At 51.9% G+C, this 25,496-nt stretch overlaps 3 protein-coding genes across 5 annotated transcripts in view; all 3 read right to left on the bottom strand.

Moving 5' to 3' along the window:
• The window catches only part of SEPTIN11 (septin 11), a 95,209-nt gene that overhangs the window by 6,388 nt on the left and 63,325 nt on the right, over positions 1 to 25,496 (bottom strand). For both annotated transcript variants that reach the window (XM_047719605.1, XM_047719604.1), the window contains exons 5-9: positions 22,664 to 22,825; positions 18,388 to 18,484; positions 16,956 to 17,124; positions 8,497 to 8,629; positions 6,914 to 7,101 (exon numbers count right to left, since the gene is read on the bottom strand). In XM_047719605.1, coding sequence (XP_047575561.1) covers positions 6,914 to 7,101; positions 8,497 to 8,629; positions 16,956 to 17,124; positions 18,388 to 18,484; positions 22,664 to 22,825 — 749 coding nt within the window. The remainder of the gene's footprint in view (positions 1 to 6,913; positions 7,102 to 8,496; positions 8,630 to 16,955; positions 17,125 to 18,387; positions 18,485 to 22,663; positions 22,826 to 25,496) is intronic.
• Positions 113 to 3,702, bottom strand: LOC125093876 (uncharacterized). 2 transcript variants are annotated; one of them, XM_047719611.1, is made up of 3 exons: positions 2,914 to 3,702; positions 2,496 to 2,858; positions 113 to 2,452 (listed from the first exon to the last, which is right to left on the bottom strand). In XM_047719611.1, the coding sequence occupies exons 1-2, from the start codon at positions 3,551 to 3,553 to the stop codon at positions 2,518 to 2,520; spliced, it is 981 nt and encodes a 326-aa protein (XP_047575567.1). In that variant the 5' UTR covers positions 3,554 to 3,702; the 3' UTR covers positions 113 to 2,452; positions 2,496 to 2,517. The 2 variants fall into 2 exon arrangements, with proteins under 2 accessions (XP_047575567.1, XP_047575566.1); XM_047719610.1 differs by having other exon boundaries at positions 113 to 2,858.
• On the bottom strand, positions 3,887 to 6,907 carry LOC125093877 (uncharacterized). The gene is made up of 2 exons (XM_047719612.1): positions 5,459 to 6,907; positions 3,887 to 5,420 (listed from the first exon to the last, which is right to left on the bottom strand). Exon 1 carries the CDS (start codon positions 6,856 to 6,858, stop codon positions 6,076 to 6,078), a length of 783 nt encoding a protein of 260 aa, XP_047575568.1. The 5' UTR covers positions 6,859 to 6,907; the 3' UTR covers positions 3,887 to 5,420; positions 5,459 to 6,075.

Here is a 25,496-nt window from a genome sequence, read left to right as displayed (position 1 = left end):
AGGCAGGAAAGCACGAGACTCTTTCACTCCTCTTTCTTTTATCCAATCCGAGTCGTGTGTACAAACGCATACCAAACACGGACTGAAAAGAACTCACAAAAGGGCACACATCGTTTGGGTAAAAATATATTTCGCCCACTTCGTGTCTTGGCACTAGTGATACAGGCATAGATTACCTGCGCATCACTCTCCTACCTTAACAGACACCAAATTACTGAGCATGGTAGCTACGTGACTACTTTCGTACTTAAAAAATGGTATACTTCAGATCAATACAATTATTTTAGTTTTTAAAAAAGACAAGTGTCTAACATGCAGCTTACACATACGACAGTTCTGCATTAACACCAAAAGTAGATTACACAACACTTTTAGAAACACATTGGTTATTTTCAAACAGCAAAATGACAGTGATCTACAACTACAGTTTAAGGCATATCAGCATATTTTAAAATTAAGAAATAGACAAAGTTCTAATGCTGTTCACAGCTTTTCATTTATTTAAAAAATTCCCTTCATACCTACATACAATCTAGACTTTGTAGGTCATAGTTTCCACTAGAGTCATCACCTATAGATTCTGTCAGTGGAACCAAGACTTTCTGGAAGCTGAGACTTGACGATTTCAGACACTTGCAAACGGCAAAGCAGAGGGATCTAAAAGGACGGGTTTGGAAGGACCACACGAGACACAGTATGACACGGGTTGGTAATAGCTGAAACCCAGATTCAACAGTGTGTGTGTGCAACACGTAGGGGTATGTCAGAAAGTGAAGAAACCCAGTCCGTCCGTTTGAGGTGCACGAGATATGGAGAATAAGTGTTATTGCTGGTGAGATTACAAAGCAGAGAAGGAAGACAATAAGGAACCTGTGCCCAGTGTGACCTTAAATGTTCCCCTGGTTGAGAGGCCCTTTCTGGACAAAACTCTGACCAATTAATGAGGAGCCTAAGCTGGGAAAACAAAGTCCCTAACTGCCAGAAAATTCTCATAAGTGCTTTTCCATCATTCTACTGCACATACAACCATTACACGGACCTAAAATCCAAAAGCAATGGTCATTGTGGCTGAACAGAAGATATGGGGAGAGGCCCCGAGAGCTGTCTAGCAAAAAAAAAAAAAAAAAAAAAAAAAAAAAAAAAAAAGGTGTGTTCACTGCCAGCAGTCAGCGGGAGGGAAAGACCATTAAACCAAGATCTTCAAAAAATTAAGCAACCTAACATAAAAAATATTTTCCTCTTGGTTTTCTCCAAAGGAAAGTGGTCATTTCTTATTCTAGTTTTACTCCATAGTCAGAACCAAGGACCTTCTGTAATGTCCAGTGATGCCCACAGGCTGTGCGAAACGCAGCCTGGAACAGTAACTTCTGACTTCCACACGGCATCAAGGAAAAGCTAAATTTGTATTTACTGTGGGGAAGGTACAAACATGGCTATTTTAAATATATTTAGTGTTTCCTTTTTTTCTTAATAAAGGCTACTCTAACCTTCCCTCCCTACCTCCCTCCAGAAAGTGGGGGGGGGGGGGGGTCCATCTATCCCATTTGCTTCTCTAATTTCAAAAAGTCAGAAAGATCTCCAGGTTTTCTTAGTGCCGTACTTACATGCAGAGGCGAAAGCACATCCAATTAGATTTGAGGGGTCATTTATTCCGTGCAGAGCCAAGGACTACTGTGAAGAAAGGCACAGACACAGAAAGAAGAGAAGGGCAGCAAGAACCAACCCAACAGGGCCAGGGAGCGGGGCAGAGAGTTGAGAAACGTTGGTGGGTTTTTTTTTTTCAAAAAGGGAGAGCGAGCTTCTAGAACTTTCTTTTGACTTTTTATTCCCTGACTCTCCATGTGGTTTATTTTGTTGTGACAATTTTCATGGGGGAATCAATCCATCAGCAATCTTGGGATCAAAGTCCGCTGGATGCCTTTCGCAGCGAGGCTCGCTTTTGAGAAAAGGCTTCAGCGCTGCATTAAAAACGGTCATTTTGAGGGGACCGTTTTCAGAACTGAGAAGCGTATTTTGTTAGAAGGCACAGAAACGCTCACACACAAGCAGCAGCCGGAGCACACAACACGGGAGTCAGGCCTCGGCGCGGCCGCAGCCAGGTCAGCCTCGGCGCAGCGGACGTGCCCAGCAGCCGGGCGCGACAAGCACGACGACAGCACGAGGCCAGGGGCTCCCACCCCGGCCTTTGTGCCGCCATCGCGGTCCCAGCCCGCGGCTCCGAGCCAGGCCCGGCTCAGCCTTCAGCGGAACCGAATCCGGACTCCGGCTAAGGGCGGACCTGGGTCCGGGGAGACCCTCACTTCCTTCCCCCGAGCGTGTGGTTAAGCATGAAGAGAAGGAACGAAACTACTGGAAGCAACCAGAGACTTGTGACAACGACCACAGAGGGTGCGTGTGGGTCCGGGGGTCACCGTGTGTGTCTGTCCCCTTTACGCAGCGTGTGGCCGGCGGGGGCCGGAGGAAGCGGGGGTGGCTCAGGGCAGCAGCTGCGTGAGGACCCGCAGCCCCCCGGGGCTGTCAGCAGCGGGGCAGACCGGGAAGACAAGGGACAAGCCCCCGAAGGAGCGGTACAGGCGGGGACACACGCCCCCTCGCTCCGAGTGTGGTTTGGGATCTGCGTGGCCTTCCCGGGTGGCCCTGACCCTTGCGGCCACGGTTGCCGCCGCAGCGCGGGGACAGGGGGAGGAGACCCTTGGGGACAGCCGGACCTGAAACCCCAGCCCTTCTAGCCCTTCTTCCTCTGCGCCCCTGGAACGGGCAAGGCCCCCAGAAGTGGGGCCGCAGAGGACACCAGCTGGTCACAGACTTTCTACCTGCCTTGGCCCCGCAGTTTTCTCCTCCCGACGAGGGCGCAGCGCGACCAGCAGCGAGCACCGAGCCCCGAGCCAGCCCCGCCTCGGACAGGGTGAGCGCCGCTTGCTGTGAGCGCGGGAGGCCGTGGGGGCCCGTCCTCCCGCGGACGCAGCTTCTGGCCACGTTCCACTACCTGACCCTGCAGATCCCCGACGGGGACACGGTCAAGGTCGCGCTGATAAAAGGGAACACAATGCACTATCTCACTGTGGTCCAACTTGGCCAAGACTGGAGAGGGGGGATTGGACGCGTGTTTAAAGCCGTAAGAGGGGATGGTCTGAAGAGACCCCCAGCACGGGTCCAATAATGTCATCATAATGAGAATCCCATGCGGGTGTGACAGTCCTGACAGCCGGCCCCTGTTCCACCTGTGCAGGAGGCCACCTCGGCTGGGGCGGGATGGAGGAGGGGCAGAGTGGGTCGCGGGCTCCTGCCACCAGGGGGTGAGGAATGGAGAAGAGCAAACAGCCGTCACGGGCATCGGGGCATCGGGACGAGCGCTCAGCTGCTGAGGCGGTGACGAGTTCTCCCGACAGACGTACACGGAGCCAGCGACCCGCTGGCCCCCGGTCCCAAGCGGCACACAAGCAACAGGCATGCTTCCCGCTGCTCGGAACAGGCATAAAAGGCAAATCATTGACTTTCCAGAAACAAAGTCCAGCGGCACACAGCTTTTGGTGTCATTCTCTTGTTCTGTCATTTTCCGCTACCCAACAACATTCAGCAAAATGAGTTAATAGTTACTGGTGTCTGGGGAAGGGTAAAAAAAATAACGAAATAAAACAAAAGGACACAGATGGCAGAGATACACTATTACTGCAAAAGCAGGTGAATGCGGGACCGTCCTTGGCTTGCCAGGCTTTATGTGAAGCTTGCACTGCAAGTTAAAAAACAAAACAAAACAGTTAGAAATAATAATAAATTAAAAAGAAAGGAAAATTAGGAGCGCCAGCACCAGCATTCAGTGATGGTGAATGCTCATGCAATGATTATGGAACTGACAGAAATTAAAACCACGCATCAGAGGAAGCTATTCTACAGGACAAGCAAAAGCAACATTTTAATACTGAATTAAAGAACACACGGTTAGTTTCCATTTGCATGTAATTGAGAGTTTAGGAGTGACTTCTTGAAGCCACTCCATGTTATATGGAAGGTTTTCTTTTTCTCAAATAACACAGAACGTTATCTACTAATTCGGCTTCCCCTCGGCGCTGAAGAGAAGCGCATCGTTCCGTGTCTGGGCGGTTGGAGTCAGAGAATAAATCTGCAGCACCGTCTCTGAGCCGTTGACTCGGGGACTGGCGTGCAGGGGATGGGGATGGGCCACGCATGCACTCGGGAAGGGGAAGCAGGACCAGCACTCGGTGGTGGTGGCCGCAGCGCTGGGGGCAGAGCACAACACTGTCCCCGAGAGCCGCTGCGTAACCTGTCGTTCTCGGATGCCAGCGACCATTTGTAAATGATGGATTTTAAAACCTTTCCGGGTGGATGAAACGTCACCACCCAGGCCTCCTGGCAACGGCAGTGGTGCCAAGTTTTCCAAATGGAGGAACGCGGTCCGCTGAAGGCCTCACCCTGGGCAGCGCCGGCTGGGGAGGACGGGAGGTGCCCCCGGCCGGCTCTACTTTGACTGTTACCTTAGGAAATGTGGGCTCTCGTGGCACCACAGGCCAAGAAGTATAAAGCCTTACGTATGTTAAAAAGGGGGCGCATCCCCAGAAGAGCAAAACAGAATTTGAAACTATTAGAAACACGGAGTTAATTTTCAAGGTGGAAGCATAGCGAGTGAATAAGTGAGCATCTCTTTCTAGAACAATTTTCTCCCCGCAACAAAGCTAGCTCTGAAGGGGCACGCAGGGGACCCCGGCATCGCCTCCGGGCACGGGAGAACACGAAGTCTCCCATTCATCTCCAAAGTGCCGCTCCGGTGACCGTCTTCCTGTGTGCTCTCCAGCCCAAACTGCCCCCGGGGCCCCTGGGGCAGGGCGGGGGTCCTTTACACCTCCACACCCAGGCCTCCAACTGGCAGCTGCCTTGGGCGTTCAGATGGGGAAGTTGTAGAAAAGGTTAAGAACCTACCCAAAAAGTATGTGCCACTGTCAGGTACGAAATCTGGTCACTGCTGTGCACCAAATGAAGTCTAATTCTAGTACTAATACAAGAGAATGTATAAATAAGGCTAAAATAGAATTTACACATATTTTGTATGAACTTGAAAGGCATTATACAATGCTAAGGCCCGAGGTTGGGATGAAAATAACCTAAAATGATTGCAAGGGCAAGGAGAAACCTCCCTCCCGGGAAGTCTGTCCCTACACAGACTGTTGTCCAACGGAGGCACAGTGCGGAGCAGCTCATGTGGCTTGTGTGGCTTCAAGGCACGTCCAGGGCGCGGGGCATCTCCTCGAACGTTGCTGGTCTTTTAAGAAGATCTTAGAAGACGTGTACCTTTATGCACACGAGTGCTTCAGGGTAAGAAAAACTTGACTCTGGGTCTCCTAAGCCGTGAGTCAGCAGCTTTGTTTCATCCATCCCTACGGATGTGGGCCCACACGTGCGTGCACCTACTCACACACACATGCACACACACTGACACACCCACCCACCCACATTCACACACACACACGCACACACGCACGCTCGCACACACTCTATCCTGGGCGAGTTCGGGTCAACAGGGGAACCAGGCCCCGTGACTTCCCGTCGTCTGCACCGGAGGAGCCGGAGTCCCGGGCGGCGCGGGACCGACCCAGCGAGCGGCCGCGGCTCCCCCGCGCGCACAGCCCGGGACGCTTTCCGGGACGGGGTTACGGGGCGGCCAGCGGTTCCGCTCAGACTTAGGCGGGCCTGACTCAGGTTCCAGCGCCCGGCGGGCTCCATCACTCGCGTCTGGACCGACGCCGTTGCACTCGCAGCGCGCCTCGCGCACGACCTTCCGCGGCCCAGAGAACGCGCTTCTTCGCCCTGCGCGCGTCCTGCCGGCTCAGCGCTCGCGGAGGCCGAGTGTGGGAGGTGCGCGTAGAACCCTCCGCGCGTCGCGGCGCGAGAGCATCGGGACACCTGACGACACCCGTCGGGGCGCGCGTGCCCGCGGGGAGCGGGAGACCCCGCCGCGCGCACCCCCGCGGCCTCTGCCTGCCCCGCGCCCAGCGGCTCTCGTGCGCGCGCGCTCCCCAGCGCGTCCCCGAGAACCCGGAATCTGGCCCCGGAGGGTCAAGACTAAGGACCCCGACGCCCGTCCCGGGCTGCCCTGTCGCGGCCCGAGAGCCCCAGCCGCTCAGCAGACGCGGGAGGGCGGGAAGGCTGGTCCTGCCCTGCGCCTGCCCTGCGCCCGCCGCGACGGTGCCCGAACCGCCCTGCGCTCGTGCCGACCGGCTGGCGCGAGAGGCCGAGGCCGGCCCGCAACCCCGCGGGACCCAGGCGGCCGCCACTGCCGCTGCGACGGGAAGCGGCGACCCCGAGAGGGGACCTGACCCGTGGCACGTGAAATCGAGGCTGTGTCTCAGATACTCTTTCGTGTGCTTTGAGGATGCGGGCGGGGGGCGTCTGAACGGGAAGGTGTACGGACCCACAGCTCACCAGCTTGTCGCACTTAGGGGAAAACCGGGTGGCCCCTGGCCGTCTGTCCCAGTCTTCCCCTTGGGAAACAAGACTCCGTGACGGGCTATCAAGCCGCGCCGCAGAAGAGAACGATCTTAAGCACCGTCCATTCAGGACGCCCTCCATCAGGAGTCTCGAGGCCTGTCTCCGGACAGCACTGAAGAGACACAGACCGTCTCCTCCAGTCCTAGCGCTGGTGCAGAAGACGCCGCTGGGGACAGCAGGTTCCTCCAGCCCCGACCGCGTGGCCCTACGGTCCAGTTTTACACATGACGTTTGTGCACCCTTTACGAACACTTTAGAAACCTGTACCATCTTCCCTGCGCTGGAGAGAACAGACTTGCCTTTATCTTTCTGGTAACAGACCAGCTTCCAGTCTGTAAATGGGAAAAGCGGAAACATGCAAGAGGAATAAATTGTTAAGAGGGCCCCGAAGCGTGGGGGGACACCCGCTTACTTTTTCTTATCCTTGTCCTTCTTGGTTTGCTGGGCCCCAGACTGCTGCGCCTGGGACTGCAGGAGCTGGGCGGCCGCCTTCTTCTTCTGGAAGTTGCTCACCTCCTCCTCCAGCTCCTTCTTCTTGTCCTCCACCTTCTTCTTCTCTTCCTGGTGTGTCCGCTTTAGGAGGTCAAACTTCTCATGGAGCTGGAGAGGGAAAGAGGGGGCTGAGCTGGGTGAGGGGAGTGATGGGTACTGCTGGAGGCCACGTGCGTCTGTTCAAAAACAAAGGACGTTCTGTGTTGCTGCACCTGCGATGGAAGCGCCGTCTTGCACTGTGGGGGGCCGGGGGAGGCAGCCCCGGGGCGCAGAGAGCGGCCCTCCAAGCCCTACGACGCGCCCTTCAGACTTGGACACCAGCACACTGAAGGGAATCCTGTTCGTTCTTACTGATAATAAAATACATGGTCATTGCAAGAAGCATAAAGAAGAAAAAAAATTATCCACACTCTGAACTAGCGATTTACCCAAGTGGTAAGAGTAGTTCTGGATTTCTGGTCCTTTTTCAAAGTGTATAATATACACTTACTTACAGACACAGTGATGCAGAGACTACAGGCTACTGGAATAGTAAGAATCTGTTAGGAGGTTTCTGGCAAATTCCTTCACAAATCGAATTTAGAAAATTATCACGAGGCAGAAACAAAAGCAACAAGGGAGGGAGGAACGACAGAAAGAAGTAAGAACAAAGCTCTTACTAGGTAATTGTAGATTTCTATCCGGCTTCCGCTTTGTACCTATAGCCAACAAGCCAGGATCAACTTTGCTCCGCAGCAAAACTATACCGAGGGCTTAGCTACTTCAACAGCCACTAACGTTCAGTTGTCTTGATAAAGATTACTTTAAAGGGAACGATGAGGAAACCGTGCAGACAATTTGGAAATGTACAAGCCCGAGATACTCCTGATCTGCTGGCGGAGACAGGGAGATTGTCGTCTCTCCCCACCCGCCCCCGTCTCAGTGGGATGCGTGCCACAGCGGAAATCCGTGCGAACTTCCAGGAGGCGGTTAACAGGGCCTGGTCTCAGGCAATGACATGGAGTCTCGAGGACCTGGAGCAGCGAGTGTGAGCCCGTCCAGGAAGAGGCCCACAGCCAGACGCAGAGCGTGGAGACCGTCACCCAGCAGGGGGCACCCCGGGGCCCCTCCAAGGCTTGGCTCACTGAGTTGGTGGACAGACTGTAATAATGGTCCCAGAATCCCAACTCTTACGTTGCAAGACTTAAAACTGAGGAAATACAGAGCTACAGAGAACACGGGACCTCACCTGGAGACCTAAGGTCTAGCTGTAGTTTCAGCTGCGCTACATACTGGGTTATGTGTCTGCAGAGATCATCTAACCTCCAGGCCTCAGTTTTATCATCTGGAAAATGGGGCTAAGAACACCTGACCGGCACTTCCTCGCCACGTCTGTCTGCTGTTCGTGTGCTAAGACACATGCGGAGAGCACGCAGGAGCGCACGGGGTTCTGCAAACCGGGACGTGCCCGTCACACAGCTCGCTGACCTGGCCCCGCCCCGAGGAGACAGGCCTAGGGCTTACCTCTTTCTCTGCCTCTTTAAGTTCCGCCTCCTTCTCCTTCACTCTCATCACAAACATCTGCCTCATCTCTTCTTCTTTCTTCTGAAGTTCTCCCAGAAATTCGTTCCTTTTCGCTTCGTAGGTCTCCTGAAGACTGTTCAAAAGCCACAAACCAAGGACAGTGTTGTGAAGTTGAACAGGAAATTTCAGCTCATGTAATTCCTACTCGTTGCTTCCCAAAAAATAGATCAGTGGGTTAGGCCTCTGCCTTCAGCTCAGGTCATGATCTCAGGGTCCTGGGATCGAGCCCCGCATCGGGCTCTCTGCTCAGCCTGCTTCCTCCTCTCTTTCTGCCTATTTGTGATCTCTGTCAAATAAATAAAATCTTTAAAAAAAAAAAATAGATGAGGCTGCCACCTCCTGTATTAAAGGACACATAACGTGGCACACTCCATCCTCCTTTCAGTCACGCAGTGAGGACAAAGACAAGCGCACGGAGAACCGGAGCCAAGTCAGCGGCGGATGACTCTCTGGCCACGCTTCCCCCGAGTGTCTTCGCAGAGGCGACGCCTGGTCTGGGCTGGCCCATAGCTCCCAGATCGGCCAACAAGGCAGGCACCAAGCAAAAGGCAGAGTTTTAGGGCATGAAGGCCGCAAAGTGTGGCAGAGAGCACGCACCGGCGCTGGAACCCCTGAGCAGGGTCTGGACTCGGGCCGCAGCAGCTCAGTGGCCGGTCTGGGGAAGGGCACCGTCCCTAGGCCTCAACATCGTCTGTAAGAGACGGATACAGTGGCACTTACCACCTCTGGATAGGATCATGGGAGTGACACAGGGGCCAAGCGGGGGGACAGCATTGGACACACCATCAGGGGCAAACACTACCCTTCTCCCACGCACCCCCCTCCACTCCCCAATTCAGAAAACGATGCCGTGACCCATCTAAAGAGACAACCGTCTATCTACAGAAAACTGCTACTTTTCAAGTTCTATTACCAACGGTAAACCGAGCAGGCAGGAATTTTATTTTTATCTGAAGCCTCACCCTCCTCCTGAAGAGCTACAGAACTTTGAGCCCAGTATTTTGAACTGAATGCCAGACTCGGCTCTATCTCTACGTCGGAGCAGATATGCTGACGGAAAAGCCGCTTTTGCTAACACGAGTTAAGGAAACACGCCCCCATCCCCACACCTGCACAGTCTGGTGAGGTGCTATTTCCACTTGGCCCCGGCCGCTCCCCCACAGCCAGACTTGTTACAGGAACACAGCGCTGCAGGATGACCCCCCTTACCTGCGGACTGAGTCCATCCCGGGTGCTGACTCTGCGTGGCGAGCACCGTGGACAAGCCAGGCCGCCACGCGGAGCCTCCTGCGTCCACACTTGTCCTTTCACAAGGAGGAAAAGGACGCTCAGGTGGGGGAGCAGGAATGCACGCAGATAAACAACCAGAATGTGCATCAGTCGGGATTGCCTGTAATTCTCTAACCAACACTTTTATTGGTTGATTAAAAGTAAGTTCTCCTGGGGCGTCTGGGTGGCTCGGTCAGTGGGGTGACTCACTCGTGACTAGGGCTCAGGTCATCGAGCCCCGGGTCAGGCTCTGCACTGCTTCAGATTCTCTTCCTCTCGCTCCGCACGTGCTTTTCCCAAATAAATAAATAAGTAAATTTTAAAAAGTTTTCCTGCCCTCACGAGTGTCAGCACTACCGTTAATGAACAATCAAGTACTTTATGAGTTCCCAGAGGCACGTTTAGCTTGCGTGTTATCTTCCAAAACAAAAACAACTTTGGCCACTGTGGACGTGGTTAATGTTAGTAGCAGTATTTGCACTTGAAATTTAAGATGTGGAAATGTACTCTCAGAACTAATTCATGAATTTGATTCTGCTTGTTGGCACCTATGAACTCTTCGTCACCTTTGCTTGGATCAGAGTTGCCAAAGGCAGAAGATGACCTGTCTCTGGTACAAAAGTTTGAGGGAAACTTTTTTACTTTACGATAATGAATATAAGCGCCCACTTCTTCCTAATGAGGAGTGGAACACGTTTTACAGAAAATACTATCCAACATGTGTTCAGAGATCACTGGGTTTCAAGGGATCTTCAGAAGAGGGGTTCCCGAGGCAACGGAGTCCAGGGAAAATGCTCTGTGAGGTCTCCCGTTGGGAGAGTCACAACACACATGTCCCCCAACCATGGGAGCCTGTCAGGATCACCTGGGCCCATTTTATTGGACTTTTCTGAACCGTTTCCTAACCCCACTCGTGGAGGGGCTGATTCAGGATGTCAGGTGAACAAATCATCTGCATTTTTTATTTTTTTTATTTTTTTATTTTTTTTCTTTTTAAAGATTTTACTTATTTATTTGGCAGAGAGAGATCACAAGTAGAGAGAGAGGCAGGCGGAGAGAGAGGAGGGAGCAGGCTCCCTGCTGAGCAGAGAGCCCGATGCGGGACTCGATCCCAGGACCCTGAGATCATGACCTGAGCCGAAGGCAGCGGCTTAACCCACTGAGCCACCCAGGCGCCCTCATCTGCATTTTTTAAATGCTTCCAGGTGACTTGATGTAACTCGTCCACCAAGCACCGCTTGTCTTAAATGCTCTAAAAGTCCTTACATACAAGAACCTGTTTATTTACTTAGAGCTCCCCAAATCTGTTTAATCGTGAACACTTCTTAAAGTAACCCACAGCTACCTACCTAGGGTATGAGAGCCCTCACAATGACTCTGCCTCATCCGGTCCCAGCCAAAGCCTACCTATGCTCCAGTTCCTGGAGACACATTTCAAACTATGGGTCATGACCCAAACGACGGTCTTAACCAGTATGCTCAATGAAAAAGTTTAACAGAATAGAAGAGAAAATACCAGAGTGCAGGGCAAACAGTAAGAACAGATGTACTTCAAAATTTGCAGACCGGATCACAATACAGAGAACACATTTTATAGTGAAGGCTGCCACCCAAAGTCGGAAAGCCCGTGTCCTAGAAAAAGGCGATCAGGCAACACTGCAACCAGTCGGAGGGCCTCGGCCGTGGAGACCCAGCCACAGCCTTGACATCTGGGCTGGAACAGGAAAGTGGGTTCGACAAATGCCACTCGTGCCATCACTGTGTCCTAGGACATGAACCAGGCTCCGAACACTGACCCTGGAAATGATGAGCAACACTCAGGAAATCTTAAGCCCGTACACCAAGGAGTCACAACTTCAGTGAGATCCTGAGAAATGACTTCGAACCACCACACATCCACATTCACGGGGTCACTGTCCCCATAAGCCTCTGCCAGTGGAGTTATAAATGACACCAGAAACCCTCACTAATGCTTCAGGTCAGTAAAAACCAGTTGGGAAGGAACTGGCTCTGTGTCATCCACTCACAGATGCCCAGTGGGATGACGTCTCTGGCCATTTTTAGCTCTTTTGACTTAATTTTTAATTGTAGTTATTAACACCCTTTTCTCAATGAGAAATAAGCAAAGTTTTAAGCTGGACGGAAACCACAGATTCTACCTTCTCACTTTCTCGCTTTTATAGTTAAGATTTTATTCTTAAGTAATCTCTACACCTAATGTGGGGCTCAAACTCACAACCCTGGGATTCAGGGTCATGTGCTCCTTGGGCCGAGCCAGCCGGGTGCCCTCCCCTCTTGTTCCCTCAACAGCCCTAAGCAGAGGTGGGTGTTGCTCACGGAAGTCAAGGGAAAGGGGAACTGAGCACGGGGAGTTCAGTCCAGACTTTTCCTCTGGTAATTCCACAGAATAAATCTCTGTTCCGACCCCCAGGAACAACCTGGCGAAGGGCGTGCCAGAGAACGACAAGTCACCAGCGTTCGTGAAGCATTTACACACGAGGACTCATCAATCCTCACAAGAAGCCGGTACAGCGGGTATTGCTATCCACCTCCCGTCTCCTAGATGAAGAAACTCGGATACAAGTGTGTAGTCATCTGTCTGGGTCCCACACCAGAGACGCTCACACTGGAGCTCCGCCCACTACACTGCACAGCTGGTGGACCAAGGTCTCCATGTTCCCCCCAAACAAATGGGTCTCACAGACCTGAAAACTCTGTGATCTCTTGAGAGATCTCTTGAGAGAAGCTCTTTCTGTGACCTGACAGAGTCAGGAAAAGGTGGTATTCTGAGATGAGGAAGGGGCAGTTTGGGCAGGGACTGTTGGGAAAAGGGCAAAGGAGAATGTCTCAGGAGAAATGAAGCAGGAACAAGAGGGGTCCAGACCCCACTTAGGTCCTAATCCGCTCCCCGCTGCGGTCTAGGGAAGGGAGACCGGGGTCCAGAGGAGGCGCACTGCTCTGGCTGGGCTGAGGGCTGCAGGGCTGCAGGTGGAAAGCTGGGCACAGGGGACAGCAGGCTGCCATCTGCATAGGTACACAGGTGGACAGACACGGAGATTCTGCCCCAGACAACTCTGAACGGCGGCAGGTTCAAGGACACTAGCAGGGACGGCCTCGGCTTTGCGGCCTCCGATGTCCTCCCCAGGCTTTCCCGCAGTCTATTACTGGGCTCCCCCGGCTCCGGCTTCTGTCTCTCACGGCACAGGGTGCTCGGGTGACAGCGTCTCTCACGGCACAGGGTGCTCGGGTGACGGCGGCCCCTTCCCAGCCTTGGCTTTAGAGGCCATTGTCTGCTTCGAAAATGCAAGAGGGGCTTGGAGGACAAAGAGAGACACGAGGTGCTCGAAGGGAAGGACGGACTCCCTCGCGCACCTGCAGAAACCCTCCTCTTTGAGAATCACACTCACAGCCCTCTCGGCGCACCCAAAATGCCCGCGGGAAAAACATCTAAGGGCATCCAGGAATGAGCCCTCGGAAGATGAAATTCCGGGAAGCCACTCAACCCAGCCGCAGCCTTTGCTTTTCCTGAACTGCAGCATCTTCCCCGCGGGGCCCCTCACCGCACCCCCCGCCCCTTCAGTGCGGTCCCAGGCTCACCGGCAAGTGCCCGGGAAGCCGGAGGCGCCTCGGAGGGGACGTGCGAGCCCTTTTCACAGCCGTGGTTCTCCGGAACGGAAGACCCGGTCGGTTTCGCCTCCCTACCCGCCAGCACAGCCGACTCCAAGCCGGCTCTGATGCTCCGCCGGTCTTCGCTCGCACCGAGAGGGACACCCGGAGCGTAAGCGAGTGGATTTCTGGGAGGACCACTTCCAGTGTTCCCAGTAACGAAAGGGACGGCAAGCGGTTCGGAAGGTCTACTTCTGTCTACTTTTTTTTTTATGTAGGGAAAAGAGTAAAAGTTTGGATGTGTATTTATAATATATACTCCCCCATTTTATTATCAAAAAGGAAACCTCAGTCCCCTAATACTTTATTTTTGCTTTTGTTTCCCTTGCCTGAGGAGACCGATCTACAGAATGTGCTACAGCCAGTGGGAGAGAAACCGCCTGTGGTCTCTTCAAGGAGCTTATGGTTTCGGGTTTCACATTTAGGCCTTTAATCCATTTTGAGTTATTTCTGTGTGTGCTGTAAGAGCGCGGTCCGGTTTCATTCTTCTGCCTGCGGCCGTCCAGTTTCCCCAACACCATTCGTTAGAGATTCTTTTCCCATCACACACTCCTGCCTCCTTGGTCATAAAGTAACTGACCACGTAAGTCTGAGTTTCTGGGACCTCTATCCTGTCCCTCTGATCAGTGTGTCTTTTTTCATGCCAGTGTGTTGGTTACTACAGCTCTTGAAATCTGGGACTATGATACCTCCAGCTTTGTTTTTCTTTCTAGACATGTCTCCTCAGGCAAGGGAAATGAATAGTACCGGGACTACATCAAACTAGAAAGCTTTTGCAAAGCAAAGGAAATCACCAACAGAACTAAAAGTCAATGTACTGGGTAGCAGAAGATATCTGCTAGTGAAGCAGCGGGTAAGGGGCTAATACCCAAACTATATACAGAACTCGCCCAACTCAACACCAAAAAAATCCAATTGAAAAATGGGCAGAGGATCTGAACAGACATTTTTCCAAAGAAGACATCCAGAGGGCCAACAGACACATGAAAAGATGCTCGACATCACTCATCATCAGGGAAATGCACACCAGAATCACAGTGAGATACACCTCATGCCTTGTGGAATGGCTAGTATCAAAAAGTCAGGAAATAATGTGTTTGTGGAGACGTGGAGAAAAGAGAACCCCCACATGCTGTTGGTGGAAATGTAAACTGGGGCAGCCACTCTGGAAAAGTATGGAGGTTCCTACAAAATTAGAAATACTGTGTAATCTAACAATTCTTCTACTGGGTATTTACCCAAAGAAAACAAAACTATTAATTTGAGAAGATCTATGCACCTTATGTTTATTGAACTTTATTTACAACAGCCAGGATAAGGGACCACCTAAGCATGCATCGGTAAGTGTGTGGCCAGGGAAAACGTGGCATATACCCACAGTGGAGTATTACCCAGCTACGAAGAAAGAATTAGGTCTTGCTGTCTATGACAAGATGGATGGACCTAGAAGAGATTATGCTAAGTGAAATAAGGCAGAGAGAGAAAGACAAATGCCATATGATTTCACTTATATGGGGAATCTAAAAAATGGAAGAGATAAATGGGGCACGTGGGTGGCTCAGGTGGTTAAGCGTCCCACTCATGGTTTTGGCCCAGGTCATGATCCCAGCTCGTGGGATCGGGTTCCAAGTTGGGCTCCACCGGGTTCCATCTCACTCTCTGCTTGAGATTCTCTCTGCCTTTCCCTCTGCCCCCACCCCCTGCTCTAAGTGAATAAAAAAATCTTAAAAAAAAAAAAAAAAGCAAATGAATTTACAAAGTAATAAAAACCAACCAGACTCTTAAATACAAAGAACAAACTGGTGGTTGGGGGGCTGGGGCAAGGTGACGGGTGAAATAAAGAGGAAAGAGATATAAATAAAGGAAGACAGGGACGGGTCAGGTTTGTACCAGTTGTAAAATAGATCAGTCATGGAGACGGAAAGTACACCATAGGGGATACAGTCAATGATACTGTAGTAATGCTGTCTGGTGACCACACTTCTCCTGGTGAGCGCTGAGCACTGTACAGAATTAATCGCTATGTCGTACATCTCAAATCAATATAATATTGTGTGTCAATTATACGTCAATGAAAAAATAAATGTAGTGAGAGTATAGTGAGATGTCAAAACAAAACGAAACAAGGAAACCTTAAGCCAGAAGAAATGGAAGCAAATGGGGAGCGGGAGATGCAGGGGTGAAGCTTACGTCTGCGAGTCAGAAGGCCTGGATGACATCTGCCACCACTCGGAGCCCCGAAGTCGGGAAGGCCAGAGCGGTCCACTGGACCCAGCTCTGCCAGGCCTTGCAGAAGCCCAGCTGGACCGCCCAGCAACCCGGCCTCCTGGTGGGCTTGCAGGAGGGATTTTTATAAAAGCCAAAAACGGAGACAGCAGAGGAGGAAATAGTCTTTTCCAAGGAACTGCAGCCCCTAACCTGTGCCCAGACACACCTCACACCATCACCTCACCTGAAGTCTCCACCGAGTTGTCGTGTGGCCCAGGACGGACAAGGCAATCCCTTCCTACGCCGAGAGGTGGCGAATCTGGCCTGGGAGCCCCCCCCCCCCCCAATCACCACTCTGCCGCCACTCACCCCTGCCAGCACCCCCCCACCACCCGGTCCTGACCGGGACGGGGCCTTTGCTGGGCCACTACTTCTACACTGACTTTGATATTCTCCCCTTCACATCCTGCCTCCCTTCATCTCCGCCCATTGATGATGTGGGAAGATACACAAGACCGCTTCTGGAAGTTACTCCCTTTCGTCCTCGTGAGTGGCTGGTACCACACTGAGCCACCACAGTGGCTGGCAGAGGAGCCCTGGGGAGGGAGACCCCTCGGGCGGCCCCAGCGCGGAACGCTGCAGTGAGCGGCCGCAGCTCTGTGAGCCCCGGGGCTGGGTTCCGTCCTCCGGGAGGGAGCGGTTCAGAGCCGGGGCTCACCTCCTACTCACAGTGCCCTGGGCAGGTGGTTTACGCTCTCGGTGCCTTAACGTGCCGACCCGTAAAACGGAGGATAATGACACCGACTACATGCGTCGGCTGAGAGGACCACTCAGTGAAGTGCAGTGAAGTGCCAGTGAAGTGCAGATCACAGTGCCTGGCTATTACGCTACTAACGTGTCCCCACCAGGTCCCTCTGTCACCGATATCTTTTTTTTTTTTTTTTTTTAAGATTATTTATTTGAGAGTGCAAGTGAGGGAGCGAGTGTGTGTGTGTGTGTGTGTGTGTGTGTGCACGCGCACCCATGCAGGGGGAAGGACAGAGGGCCAGACCCTGAAGCAGACTTCCCACTGAGCACGGAGCCCAACGCGGAGCTCAGAGCGCATTCTCACAACCCCGAGATCATGACCTGAGCTGGAACCAAGCACCGGCATTTAACTAACTGAGCCACCAGGCGCCCTAATCCAGTAAGCATTTCTGTGATGCACCAACACGCCACTCAAGCCACTGACAGCGGGTTGCTGGGTGTGTTCATACCTGAAAGGCTTGCTGTCAGGGTCCGTGTCCTTGAAGCCCATCTCCTCCAGCTTGCAGCGCCGATACAGCTCGTAATGGCGGGTGTGAGTCTGCTCTCGCAGGTCCTCCATGTTCACGCGGATCAGCATCTCCCGCAGCTTCACGAAGTCACAGTGGTTTTCGTTCTCAACTGCAAGACACGGCAAGGTGGGGGTGGCTATGAGCAGTGACGTCCCTGAAAATCTGAAGTGACACTTTCCGGAGGTTTACCACCATGGCTCCTGAAACCTCTGGTCTCAAGGCCACCTGCAGACCCTCTACGGGATTCGCCTCACACCTGCAACGAGGACAAGACGGCTAACAGCGCGGACCGTAATACCGATGACCATGGGGACCGCCAGGAGCCTGCCCCGCGGGAGGGACCTTACAGATACGGTCTTTACCCTTCAGGATAATTCTGCCCAGCAGGCGTCGTGACTCTTGTCTTGCAGATGCAGAAGCAAGGCTGAGCTAGGCGCGCTGACCTCAGAGGTAGCAGGTCTACATTCAAACACCCCAACATCTGGCTGCAATTTCCACCCCTCCGTCATTTCCACCCCAGGTCATTTCCACCCCTCTGTGCCCCCAGGAGGAATACAAGGCAGTTTTTACATACCACTTCATTTAATTTTTATCAACATTAGGAAAAGTTTTATTATAGAGAAAACAGGTAAGACTCAAAAAAAATTGTCATTCTCCTAGGGATCCCAAAGGTGTAATCTCTTCTCGCTTCTCAGATTTATGGCCTTTATTCAGAACAACAGAAAAGGAGGACTGATAGAGCTTAAAGCAGTGAAGGAACTTTCCGTAGTGATTCTACTTGACCTCTAGCACTGCGCATCTTCCTCCAAAAGGCCCAAGGGCAGCTAACAGAGTCCTTGCCCAACAAAGCAACCTATGGGAAGCTCCTTTAGGTCAGAGACTGTGGGCATGTCCCATAGTACCAAGCACAGGTCAGACAGCCTCAAAGTTCTCCCATATGCAGTCACATAACATTTCACTGGGAGACAAGTTTTCCAGAGATAATAGAGAAACAAGTATCCTCTCATTGACAAGAAACGTTTAGTAGCTTTCTTACACTTGGCTGCTGAACGAAGGAGGAAAGAGGGTGAAATTGCTGGGGTAGAACTCTCTCCCATCAGGACCGTGCAATGACTCAGCCACACAAGCCCACACTCTTGAGGGGCTGCCTCAGTGGCACGAGGCCTCTGCACTCCCTTCTCCCCACTGGCCACCCACCTGGCCACCATGTCTTGCTTCCTTGCTTGACAACTGCCACGTGTACAGCCCTGCCGCCCCCTCCCTCCTGCCTGTGGCCGAGCACCCCCCCACAAACATGGCAGGGAGGGGAGGATGGGGACGGTCGCCGCAGGGGTGAAACGGGAAGACTCCCCTCCCCATAACGTGCACCTACCCTGCACCACGCCCCAGGGGTACTGCCTGGCCTTGGCCATCTTGTTGCCGATCTTCACCTCTTCCGTGCTGCCAACCACTGCGAAGGGGAGATGGACCTGGGAGGGGACACAAGCCCAGAGATGAGTCACCTTCTCCAGCACCGCCCCCTGCCGCAGGCCTCACCCGGGGGCAGGAGAAAACGGGGGTGGGGGGGGTGGGGGGGTAGGTAGGAGAGGGGCGGGGCTCTGCAGGTCGGTGGGGTTGGGCTGCCCGCCGCACCCTTTCTCAGACCGGATAGGGAACAGGTGACAGGAGCCGGCTTGGAGGGCAGCGGGAGGAGTCTCTGCCCCACACCGGAAGCTACGGGCGCGTGTGCACCAGACCACAGCCGCGAACACGTGTGGCCCCTGAGCACCCGAAATGGGGCTTGGGGGGTTAAGACACGAGTTTTATTTGACTTTTTATTAATTTACATTTAATTTAAAATGGAAGATAAAATATTTTTCCATTAAATAAAATTCTATTGTTTGGGGACTGCACTTCTTTTCTTTTTTTCTTTTTCTTTTTTTTTTTTTTTGCTTCAAACTCAAATCTTCTAAAAAAAGAACCAGTCTGCTCAATGTGGATGCAAACACAGATGAAAATTATCTTTTCGGGACTTATTTCATATTGAAAAACTTTGGAGTATGTTAGGAGCAACTTGAGTAGTCATCCAAATTGGGATATGCTGTAATTATAAAATATACATTGGATGTCAAAGACTTACTGTGAAAGTATCTCATTAACTTTTGTATTGATTATAAGTTGAAATGATAATATTTTAAACATAGTCAGTTAAGCTTTTAAATTAATTCCACCTTTCCTTTTACTTTCTTTTTTATAATGCCACTTCTGCCACATTTTTAAAAAGATTTTATTTATTTATTTTGAGAGAGAGAGAGAGAGAGAGAGAGAGAGAGAGCACATGAGCAGAGGGGGAAGGAGAGGAAGGGGAAAAGAATTCCAAGCAGACTCTAACTGGGCACAGAGCTGGACACGGGGCTCAATCTCATGACCCTGAGATCGTGACCTGAGCGGAAACCAAGAATCCAATGCTTAACAGACTGAGCCAGCCAGGCACCCCACCCCCCTTTTACCTTTTTAAATGTGACGACTGGAAAGTGTTAAATTACTTGTGTGACTCGTATTTCTACTGAACAGCACGGCTTTAGATGGCCACTGCACAAAATTCACGTCAGAAATACGTTTTAGCCCAAATTACTGGCCCAAGGCTTGCAGCCCAGACTCCTCTCAAGCAGAGGTGGCGTTCAAGACACCAGACTGTCCCCGTTGACTCATGTGCTGGCTCTGGCTATCCTGGGTGCTGGCAGGGTGAGGGGTCGGTGGTAAACCCACCTCTTTCCTACGAGCATGTCAGAGCACGAGCATCTGACACGGCTGTCCTGAGACCGATTATCGCAAGCTCCTTGAGCCACCGCTCCTCTACTGCAGACAAGCTGAGAAAGACAAGAACGTTTCCAAGCCCAACCCTCTCCCACAGAGGGCACAACCCTGAACCTGGCTGCCCAAGAGGGATTTCACTGATGCTCAAGATATTTCTACTTTCTGGTTCATCCCACGCTCTGTAGGGAGGAAGCACATCCTCTTTCTCAGACTGAGTCTGGAACTGTGACGTGCTCCTTGGAGCTGCAGAGCAACAGGGCCCTTCTGGCCAACATTTTGGGGTAACGACCCAAGAAAACTGCTTCCTCCACTCACCCTGAGCGACAAAAGCAACCGCCAAAGAAATGTGTTTCCTACCCATCTTGTGGGATTTCATCACCCCAAATTGTTTGCAAAGGAGAACCTAAGTGTGGGGCTCCACCCCATGACCTTGAGACCCGGAGCGGCATGCTCTACTGACTGCGCCAGCGGGGCACACTGCGACGGGGAGCCTAAAAACACAGTTTCTGGTGGAAGAACAAGGTTCATCTGGGACCATCATCTCAATTAGTCGGATACAGACAGAAAGAGACAAAATCCACGGCTATTTTCCTTCCGAGAAATTTAACACAAATTCAGGGGCACAACCATCCAAAACGATTTGAAGGGACGGGGAGGGGACAGAGAACATGAGATGACACTCGCTCCCGTTATCTCCCGACTCCTGCACTGACCTCCCAGGCCGCCCTGCGGCAGAGGGGCTCGGGGCTAACGTGGAGCGAACTTCCCACGACGGGTACCGCCAGCTCGTGGTTCAGCGGCCGCGGGGCCCGAGACGGGCCGGGCCGCAGCCTCCTCCCCACGCCAGGCAGCGGGAACAGCTCCCACCCACCGGACTAGTGGCTGCTGCGCGGCAAATGCTCCACAGATGTCAAGAACAGCGGGGGCTGCGATCATTCTGCAGCTCTAGGTGCCGCGACCGCGGGCTCCGGACACGGAGCCACTGACACGCTGCCCGCTCCCGTCCTGCTTAGGGACCGCTCCGCCGCAGCTCCGCCAAGGGCGCGGACACGGACTCTGGTCCACCGGCCGGGAACAGGCTCCTCTGCTGGGTGCTTGCTGGTCCCGACGGCCGAACCCTCACTGCCCTTCCCCGCTCGCCTCAGCTCCGCCTTCGGAATAGGGAAAGTCACGCGCTCTTAGGACAACCGTCCTTTCACAGCCCCTCAGGCCATCTCCCCAGGAAGCATCTCCAGTTTCCAGGAGTTCCAGAGCCTTTACTATCCTGACGCCAGGAGCGTGGCCACCATCGTGGGTCTTACAACTCAGAGGGCGACCAGACTGGGGCAGAGTGGAGCCGGGCTCTCTTTGCTCTCCTGAGCTCCTACATTTGAAATCCACACAGCAGCCCGGGGAGGGCGGGAGCTGCACTGGCTTCCAAAGTCCTCGTCACCTCAGCAGTAACTTAAGGAAGAAATTCCTCCCTGAACAGTAACAGTGGCAGACAGAAAAGTCTGTGAGCTGAACTGATGAAAAAAGGAGGAGATTTGTGGAATAACCCTGTTCTCCTAAATTATGACGGCAGACAACACAGATGCGAGGCCAGGGCTGAAGTCTCAGGGCTGCTCTTAGCTTTGACCAAGTCATCTAACTCTCCAGGTGGACGGCAGCACACGCCCCCTTCATAGGAAGGTCTAGCACAGGCAACTATAAGAGATAAGAAAGCAAAGTGTGGTTGCCTAGGGCTGGGATGGCTAGAGGGCTGATGGCTAAAAGGTACACAATTTCTTCTTTGGGGTGATGAAAATGTTCTAAACTGATGGTGGCGATGGTTGTACAACTCTAAAAATACTAAAAACCACCAAATTGCATGCTTTAAATGGGTATATTGTACAGTATATCAATTACATCTCACTATAAGGCTGTTAATTTAAAAAGAGTTTCTTTAGTGCATTTAATAATGACTTCATTAGACACTTTTCATGACCAGATCTAAGGAAGTAGAACATAATTCAACCTGCCACAATTTAAAGATCTAGACTGACTTCCGCTGCCACTAACATACTTTTGAATCATTTTTAAACATGTATCCAGGGAAAGGCAACTTACTTAATAGCTTCTAATTACATTTTACTGAATCTAACCTACAATTTTAAGAATTCCAAAACCCATCATCGGGCATTTACTATGTGCAAAGAACGCGACATCTACAGAAGTTACGCGGTCCTGAAAGAAAAAAAAAAATGTGTAGTAACTGTGGCGGCGAGATGAGCCACGGCTGTGAGATACAGAAGGGGCAGCGGGAAGACTCGGCTCTCCGCGGGCAGCGAGGAGGCTCACAAGGAGACACCGTGTTGCAGACACACTTGGGAACTGCTGAAGCTTTCTTCAGTCATTTCTCTCCCGACCATCCTGTCTGTGAGGTGCAGAACTCACACCTCAACTGCCAGTTAAGCCACTGGCGAGGAAGGGTACGAGAAACAGGAGGAGGGAAAGGCAGGAACCCATCACAGAAACCGAAATGAGGCGGGTGGATATATTTCTGCCAACGATGCCAGAGACGAGCAGAGATTTACGTCCTTTAAGCTGCTTTGTGTGAGGTGGTGCTGGGCGGGCAGGCCCTTCCCGTGGGATCTGCCGTAGGACTCCACCTGCTCGAGTGGGAAGGAAACTGGAGCTCGGCTTGCCTCGCTTCCCCCTCTGACGGACGGGGACCCTGGGGAGCAGGGTGGCTAAGGGCCTTGCCAGAGCGCCAGGCTGGGCCACACTGAAGCATCAGATTCCCGGCCCAGGGTTCTAGTCACTCTACAGCGCTGCCACCAAGAAAAGCTTTCGGGAAACTATGGGTAGCCCTTCCGCAGCCGAGGACTTACGCTCATTGTCGCGTTGATCTCTGCCACCGTCTCCTCATCCGTGGGGAACTGGTATATCTGGACCCCGTTGCTGACGAGCTCACTCATGATCTTACTCTTGAATTTGTGCAGCTCGTTCTTGGCGATGGTGTCGGCTTTTGCAATGATGGGAATGATGTTCACCTGTGAAACAAACACATCCACTTTGCCACGATTCCCATGGAAGAAAAATACGAGAAATGAATGAAACATAATAAACAACAAAAACTATAAGGCTTCACTTAAAAAAAGAGAGACGAGACTGAGAATCAGACTTTCTGCCCAGATGCAACATTACGAAGATACGGGATAATCTCGGAGCTCCATCTGGGAACGCTTTTACTTCCTCCCATCCGGCACTGAGAGCGAACTTGTAATTTCCTCTTCTGTGCTACCTCATGGTTTTTTTTTTTTCCTTTTTTTACAGAGTAGAAGGAAGTGTTACTCTATGACAAATAGCAATAACAAAGAAGCCCATTCTTTGAATAACCAACCACTCCTTTTAGCCCTCTCCCAGCTACTTCAGGAGCTCAATTTTTTCATGTTCCTACAGTGGAACAGCCGAGCCTGTGTGAGTTAGAACAGTGGAACAGCCCCTCTCCCAGAGTAACATCCTCTCTTTTCTTCTAATGACTGCTAGGAGTGGAGAACCAACATGTTCACCAAAACAAAACCAGTTTCAACTACTTTTAAAATTTTCAAAATCAAACCAACGAATTCTTTTGAAACACCGGCTTCTGGCACATTACTTCTTCATGCCAGAACGAGACCTAACGCCAAAGACAAGGCTCACTTTCCAAGCAGGGGCTACACACACCAGGAAGAAGGCAGAGTTTGCCAACCGTGGCAGGAAGCCCAGCGTTGAGAGCCAGGGACGCCCTCAAGCACAAACCCCGAACCCCAACATTGGTCATTCTTCCAACCTTCCCCAGCACTGTCCACACAGCACATTTTTTTAAATTCCTTTTTTAGGAGTAACTGTCGTCCACTCTGTGGTAGGTACGGAGCTTTCAGTGAGACACTACTGACATCCAGTACCCAGGGTCATGCTCCCCACCCAGCTCCGGGGGAAGGGGGTCAGACTCGGTGAGAAAGCCATCCTAGCAAGGGAATGAGGGGGCCTTTCCCAAGGTTTTCTTGGTCACATCTGCCTTCCTATGCTTCTTCTTTTATTCCAAGAGCCAAATTAAAATCCCTGATCTGTCCCCATGAGAAGACGTGTGGATAGAAAAACCTACTCTTCCCCTATTCCCCACCTACTCCGACCCTCCTGCTTGGGCTCACCCAGCAAGTCACAGACTGTGGGAAACACTGGTGGCAGGGAAATGTGTGGGTCGGATGCGAGGACTTCCTTGTTGTTCTCCCTGGCTGCCTTCTGTACGTGCTTAGCACTCAGTGACTTTTATGCAGACAAAATGGCAGAGTTTCATAGTTCCTTATCAGAGTAGATAGATGAATCAAGCAATTTAGATCTAAAATCATCCTCGGTGGCAGGTGCTCAAAAATCTTTTCTGAAATTGTCACAGATTTGTGATTTATATAGTTAAGAGCCTGAACTTTTCACTCTGCTTCTATCAACAAACCTTTTTGCAAATACATTTGCAGATGCTACCTGGCACTCCCGGCTCCACCGCAATAGCGATCTTGGAAAGCAGTCCAACCTGCTTCCTGGGGACTTTGGTCTGTTTGTTTCCAGCTGGGTTTGCTTTGCCTTGTTTTCTCTCCCTTTTTAATTCAACTTTACTAAGCATGACTCTGTTGTTAAATATCCCCCTGGCTGTGGGCTTGGTCCACAGCCCTCAGACAGGCCTCCTTCTCTGCCCATCGCCCAGCCCTGTCGCCAGGACAGGACAGCACAGGGAGCCTGCCTCACGGCCCAGATCCCTCCACCGTCTGTGGCTACCTGCAGCTGAAAGAAATGCGACGGAGAAGGGCTTCTATCTGTTCTCAGGAGAACACGCCAGCTGCAGTGGTCCCTTCATGCCACCAGACTATGTCTCAGTAAAGCCGTGTGTCTGCTCGTGCTGGAGGCCGAGAAGCCTGGCTCTGCGTCAGCCCCGGCCAGCGCTCTGGCAGCGAGTTCAGACAGAGGCCTTGGGGACAGACTGGTCTCCTGAGTGTTCTCCATCATGCTCCTCTGGAGAGAAAGCGTCTTTCCAACAGTGTTTGTTTAGACAAAAAATAACACCCAACAAAACCCTCTGGAGCTGCTAAGACTCTCCAAGGAACTCAAAAAGGAGGTTAGAAGAGAAAATGCCACGGCTCCTTTCTGTGGTCATTCCCACCGTCATGTGTTTCTTCGCTTTCAGAACGTCCTGTCCTCCATTTACTTCAAAATGAAAAATCAAAGTAATTGTTTTTTTTTTAAAGATTTTATTTATTTATTTGACAGAGATCACAAGTAGGCAGAGAGGCAGGCAGAGAGAGAGGAGGAAGCAGGCTCCCCGCTGAGCAGAGAGCCCGATGCGGGGCTCGATCCCAGGACCCCGGGACCGTGACCTGAACCGAAGGCAGAGGCCTTAACCCACTGAGCCATCCAGGCGCCCCGAAAAATCAAAGTAATCGTAAAACAGACTAACTTATCAAACTTGTCAGTACTTTTCCTTTAAATGTTGTGAAAGGGAGAGGTTATTAATGTTGAAAGCCCAGGTGACAAACGGAAACTACTTTTTAAAAACACATGGGGGTGGGGGCGGCGCCTGGGTGGCTCAGTGGCTTAAGCCTCTGCCTTTGGTTAAGGTAATGATCCCAGGTCCTGGGCTGGAGCCCCACACCGGGCTCCCTGCTCCATGGGGAGTCTGCTTCTCCTTCTCCC

Source organism: Lutra lutra, chromosome 2, assembly GCF_902655055.1.
Source record: "Lutra lutra chromosome 2, mLutLut1.2, whole genome shotgun sequence".
In the NCBI taxonomy this organism is placed as follows: domain Eukaryota; kingdom Metazoa; phylum Chordata; class Mammalia; order Carnivora; family Mustelidae; genus Lutra; species Lutra lutra.
This window is presented reverse-complemented; position numbering and strand designations above follow the sequence as displayed.

Excerpts from the sequence above, each read along its gene's own strand:
- LOC125093876 (XM_047719610.1), bottom strand. The coding sequence starts at position 3,553 with ATGACAGAACAAGAGAATGACACCAAAAGCTGTGTGCCGCTGGACTTT. Across the intron at positions 2,859-2,913 it reads TCCCGCGCTCACAGCAAGCG|GCGCTGCGCCCTCGTCGGGA; the intron begins GCGCTCACCCTG and ends TCGCTGCTGGTC.
- LOC125093877 (XM_047719612.1), bottom strand. The coding sequence starts at position 6,858 with ATGTTTCCGCTTTTCCCATTTACAGACTGGAAGCTGGTCTGTTACCAG.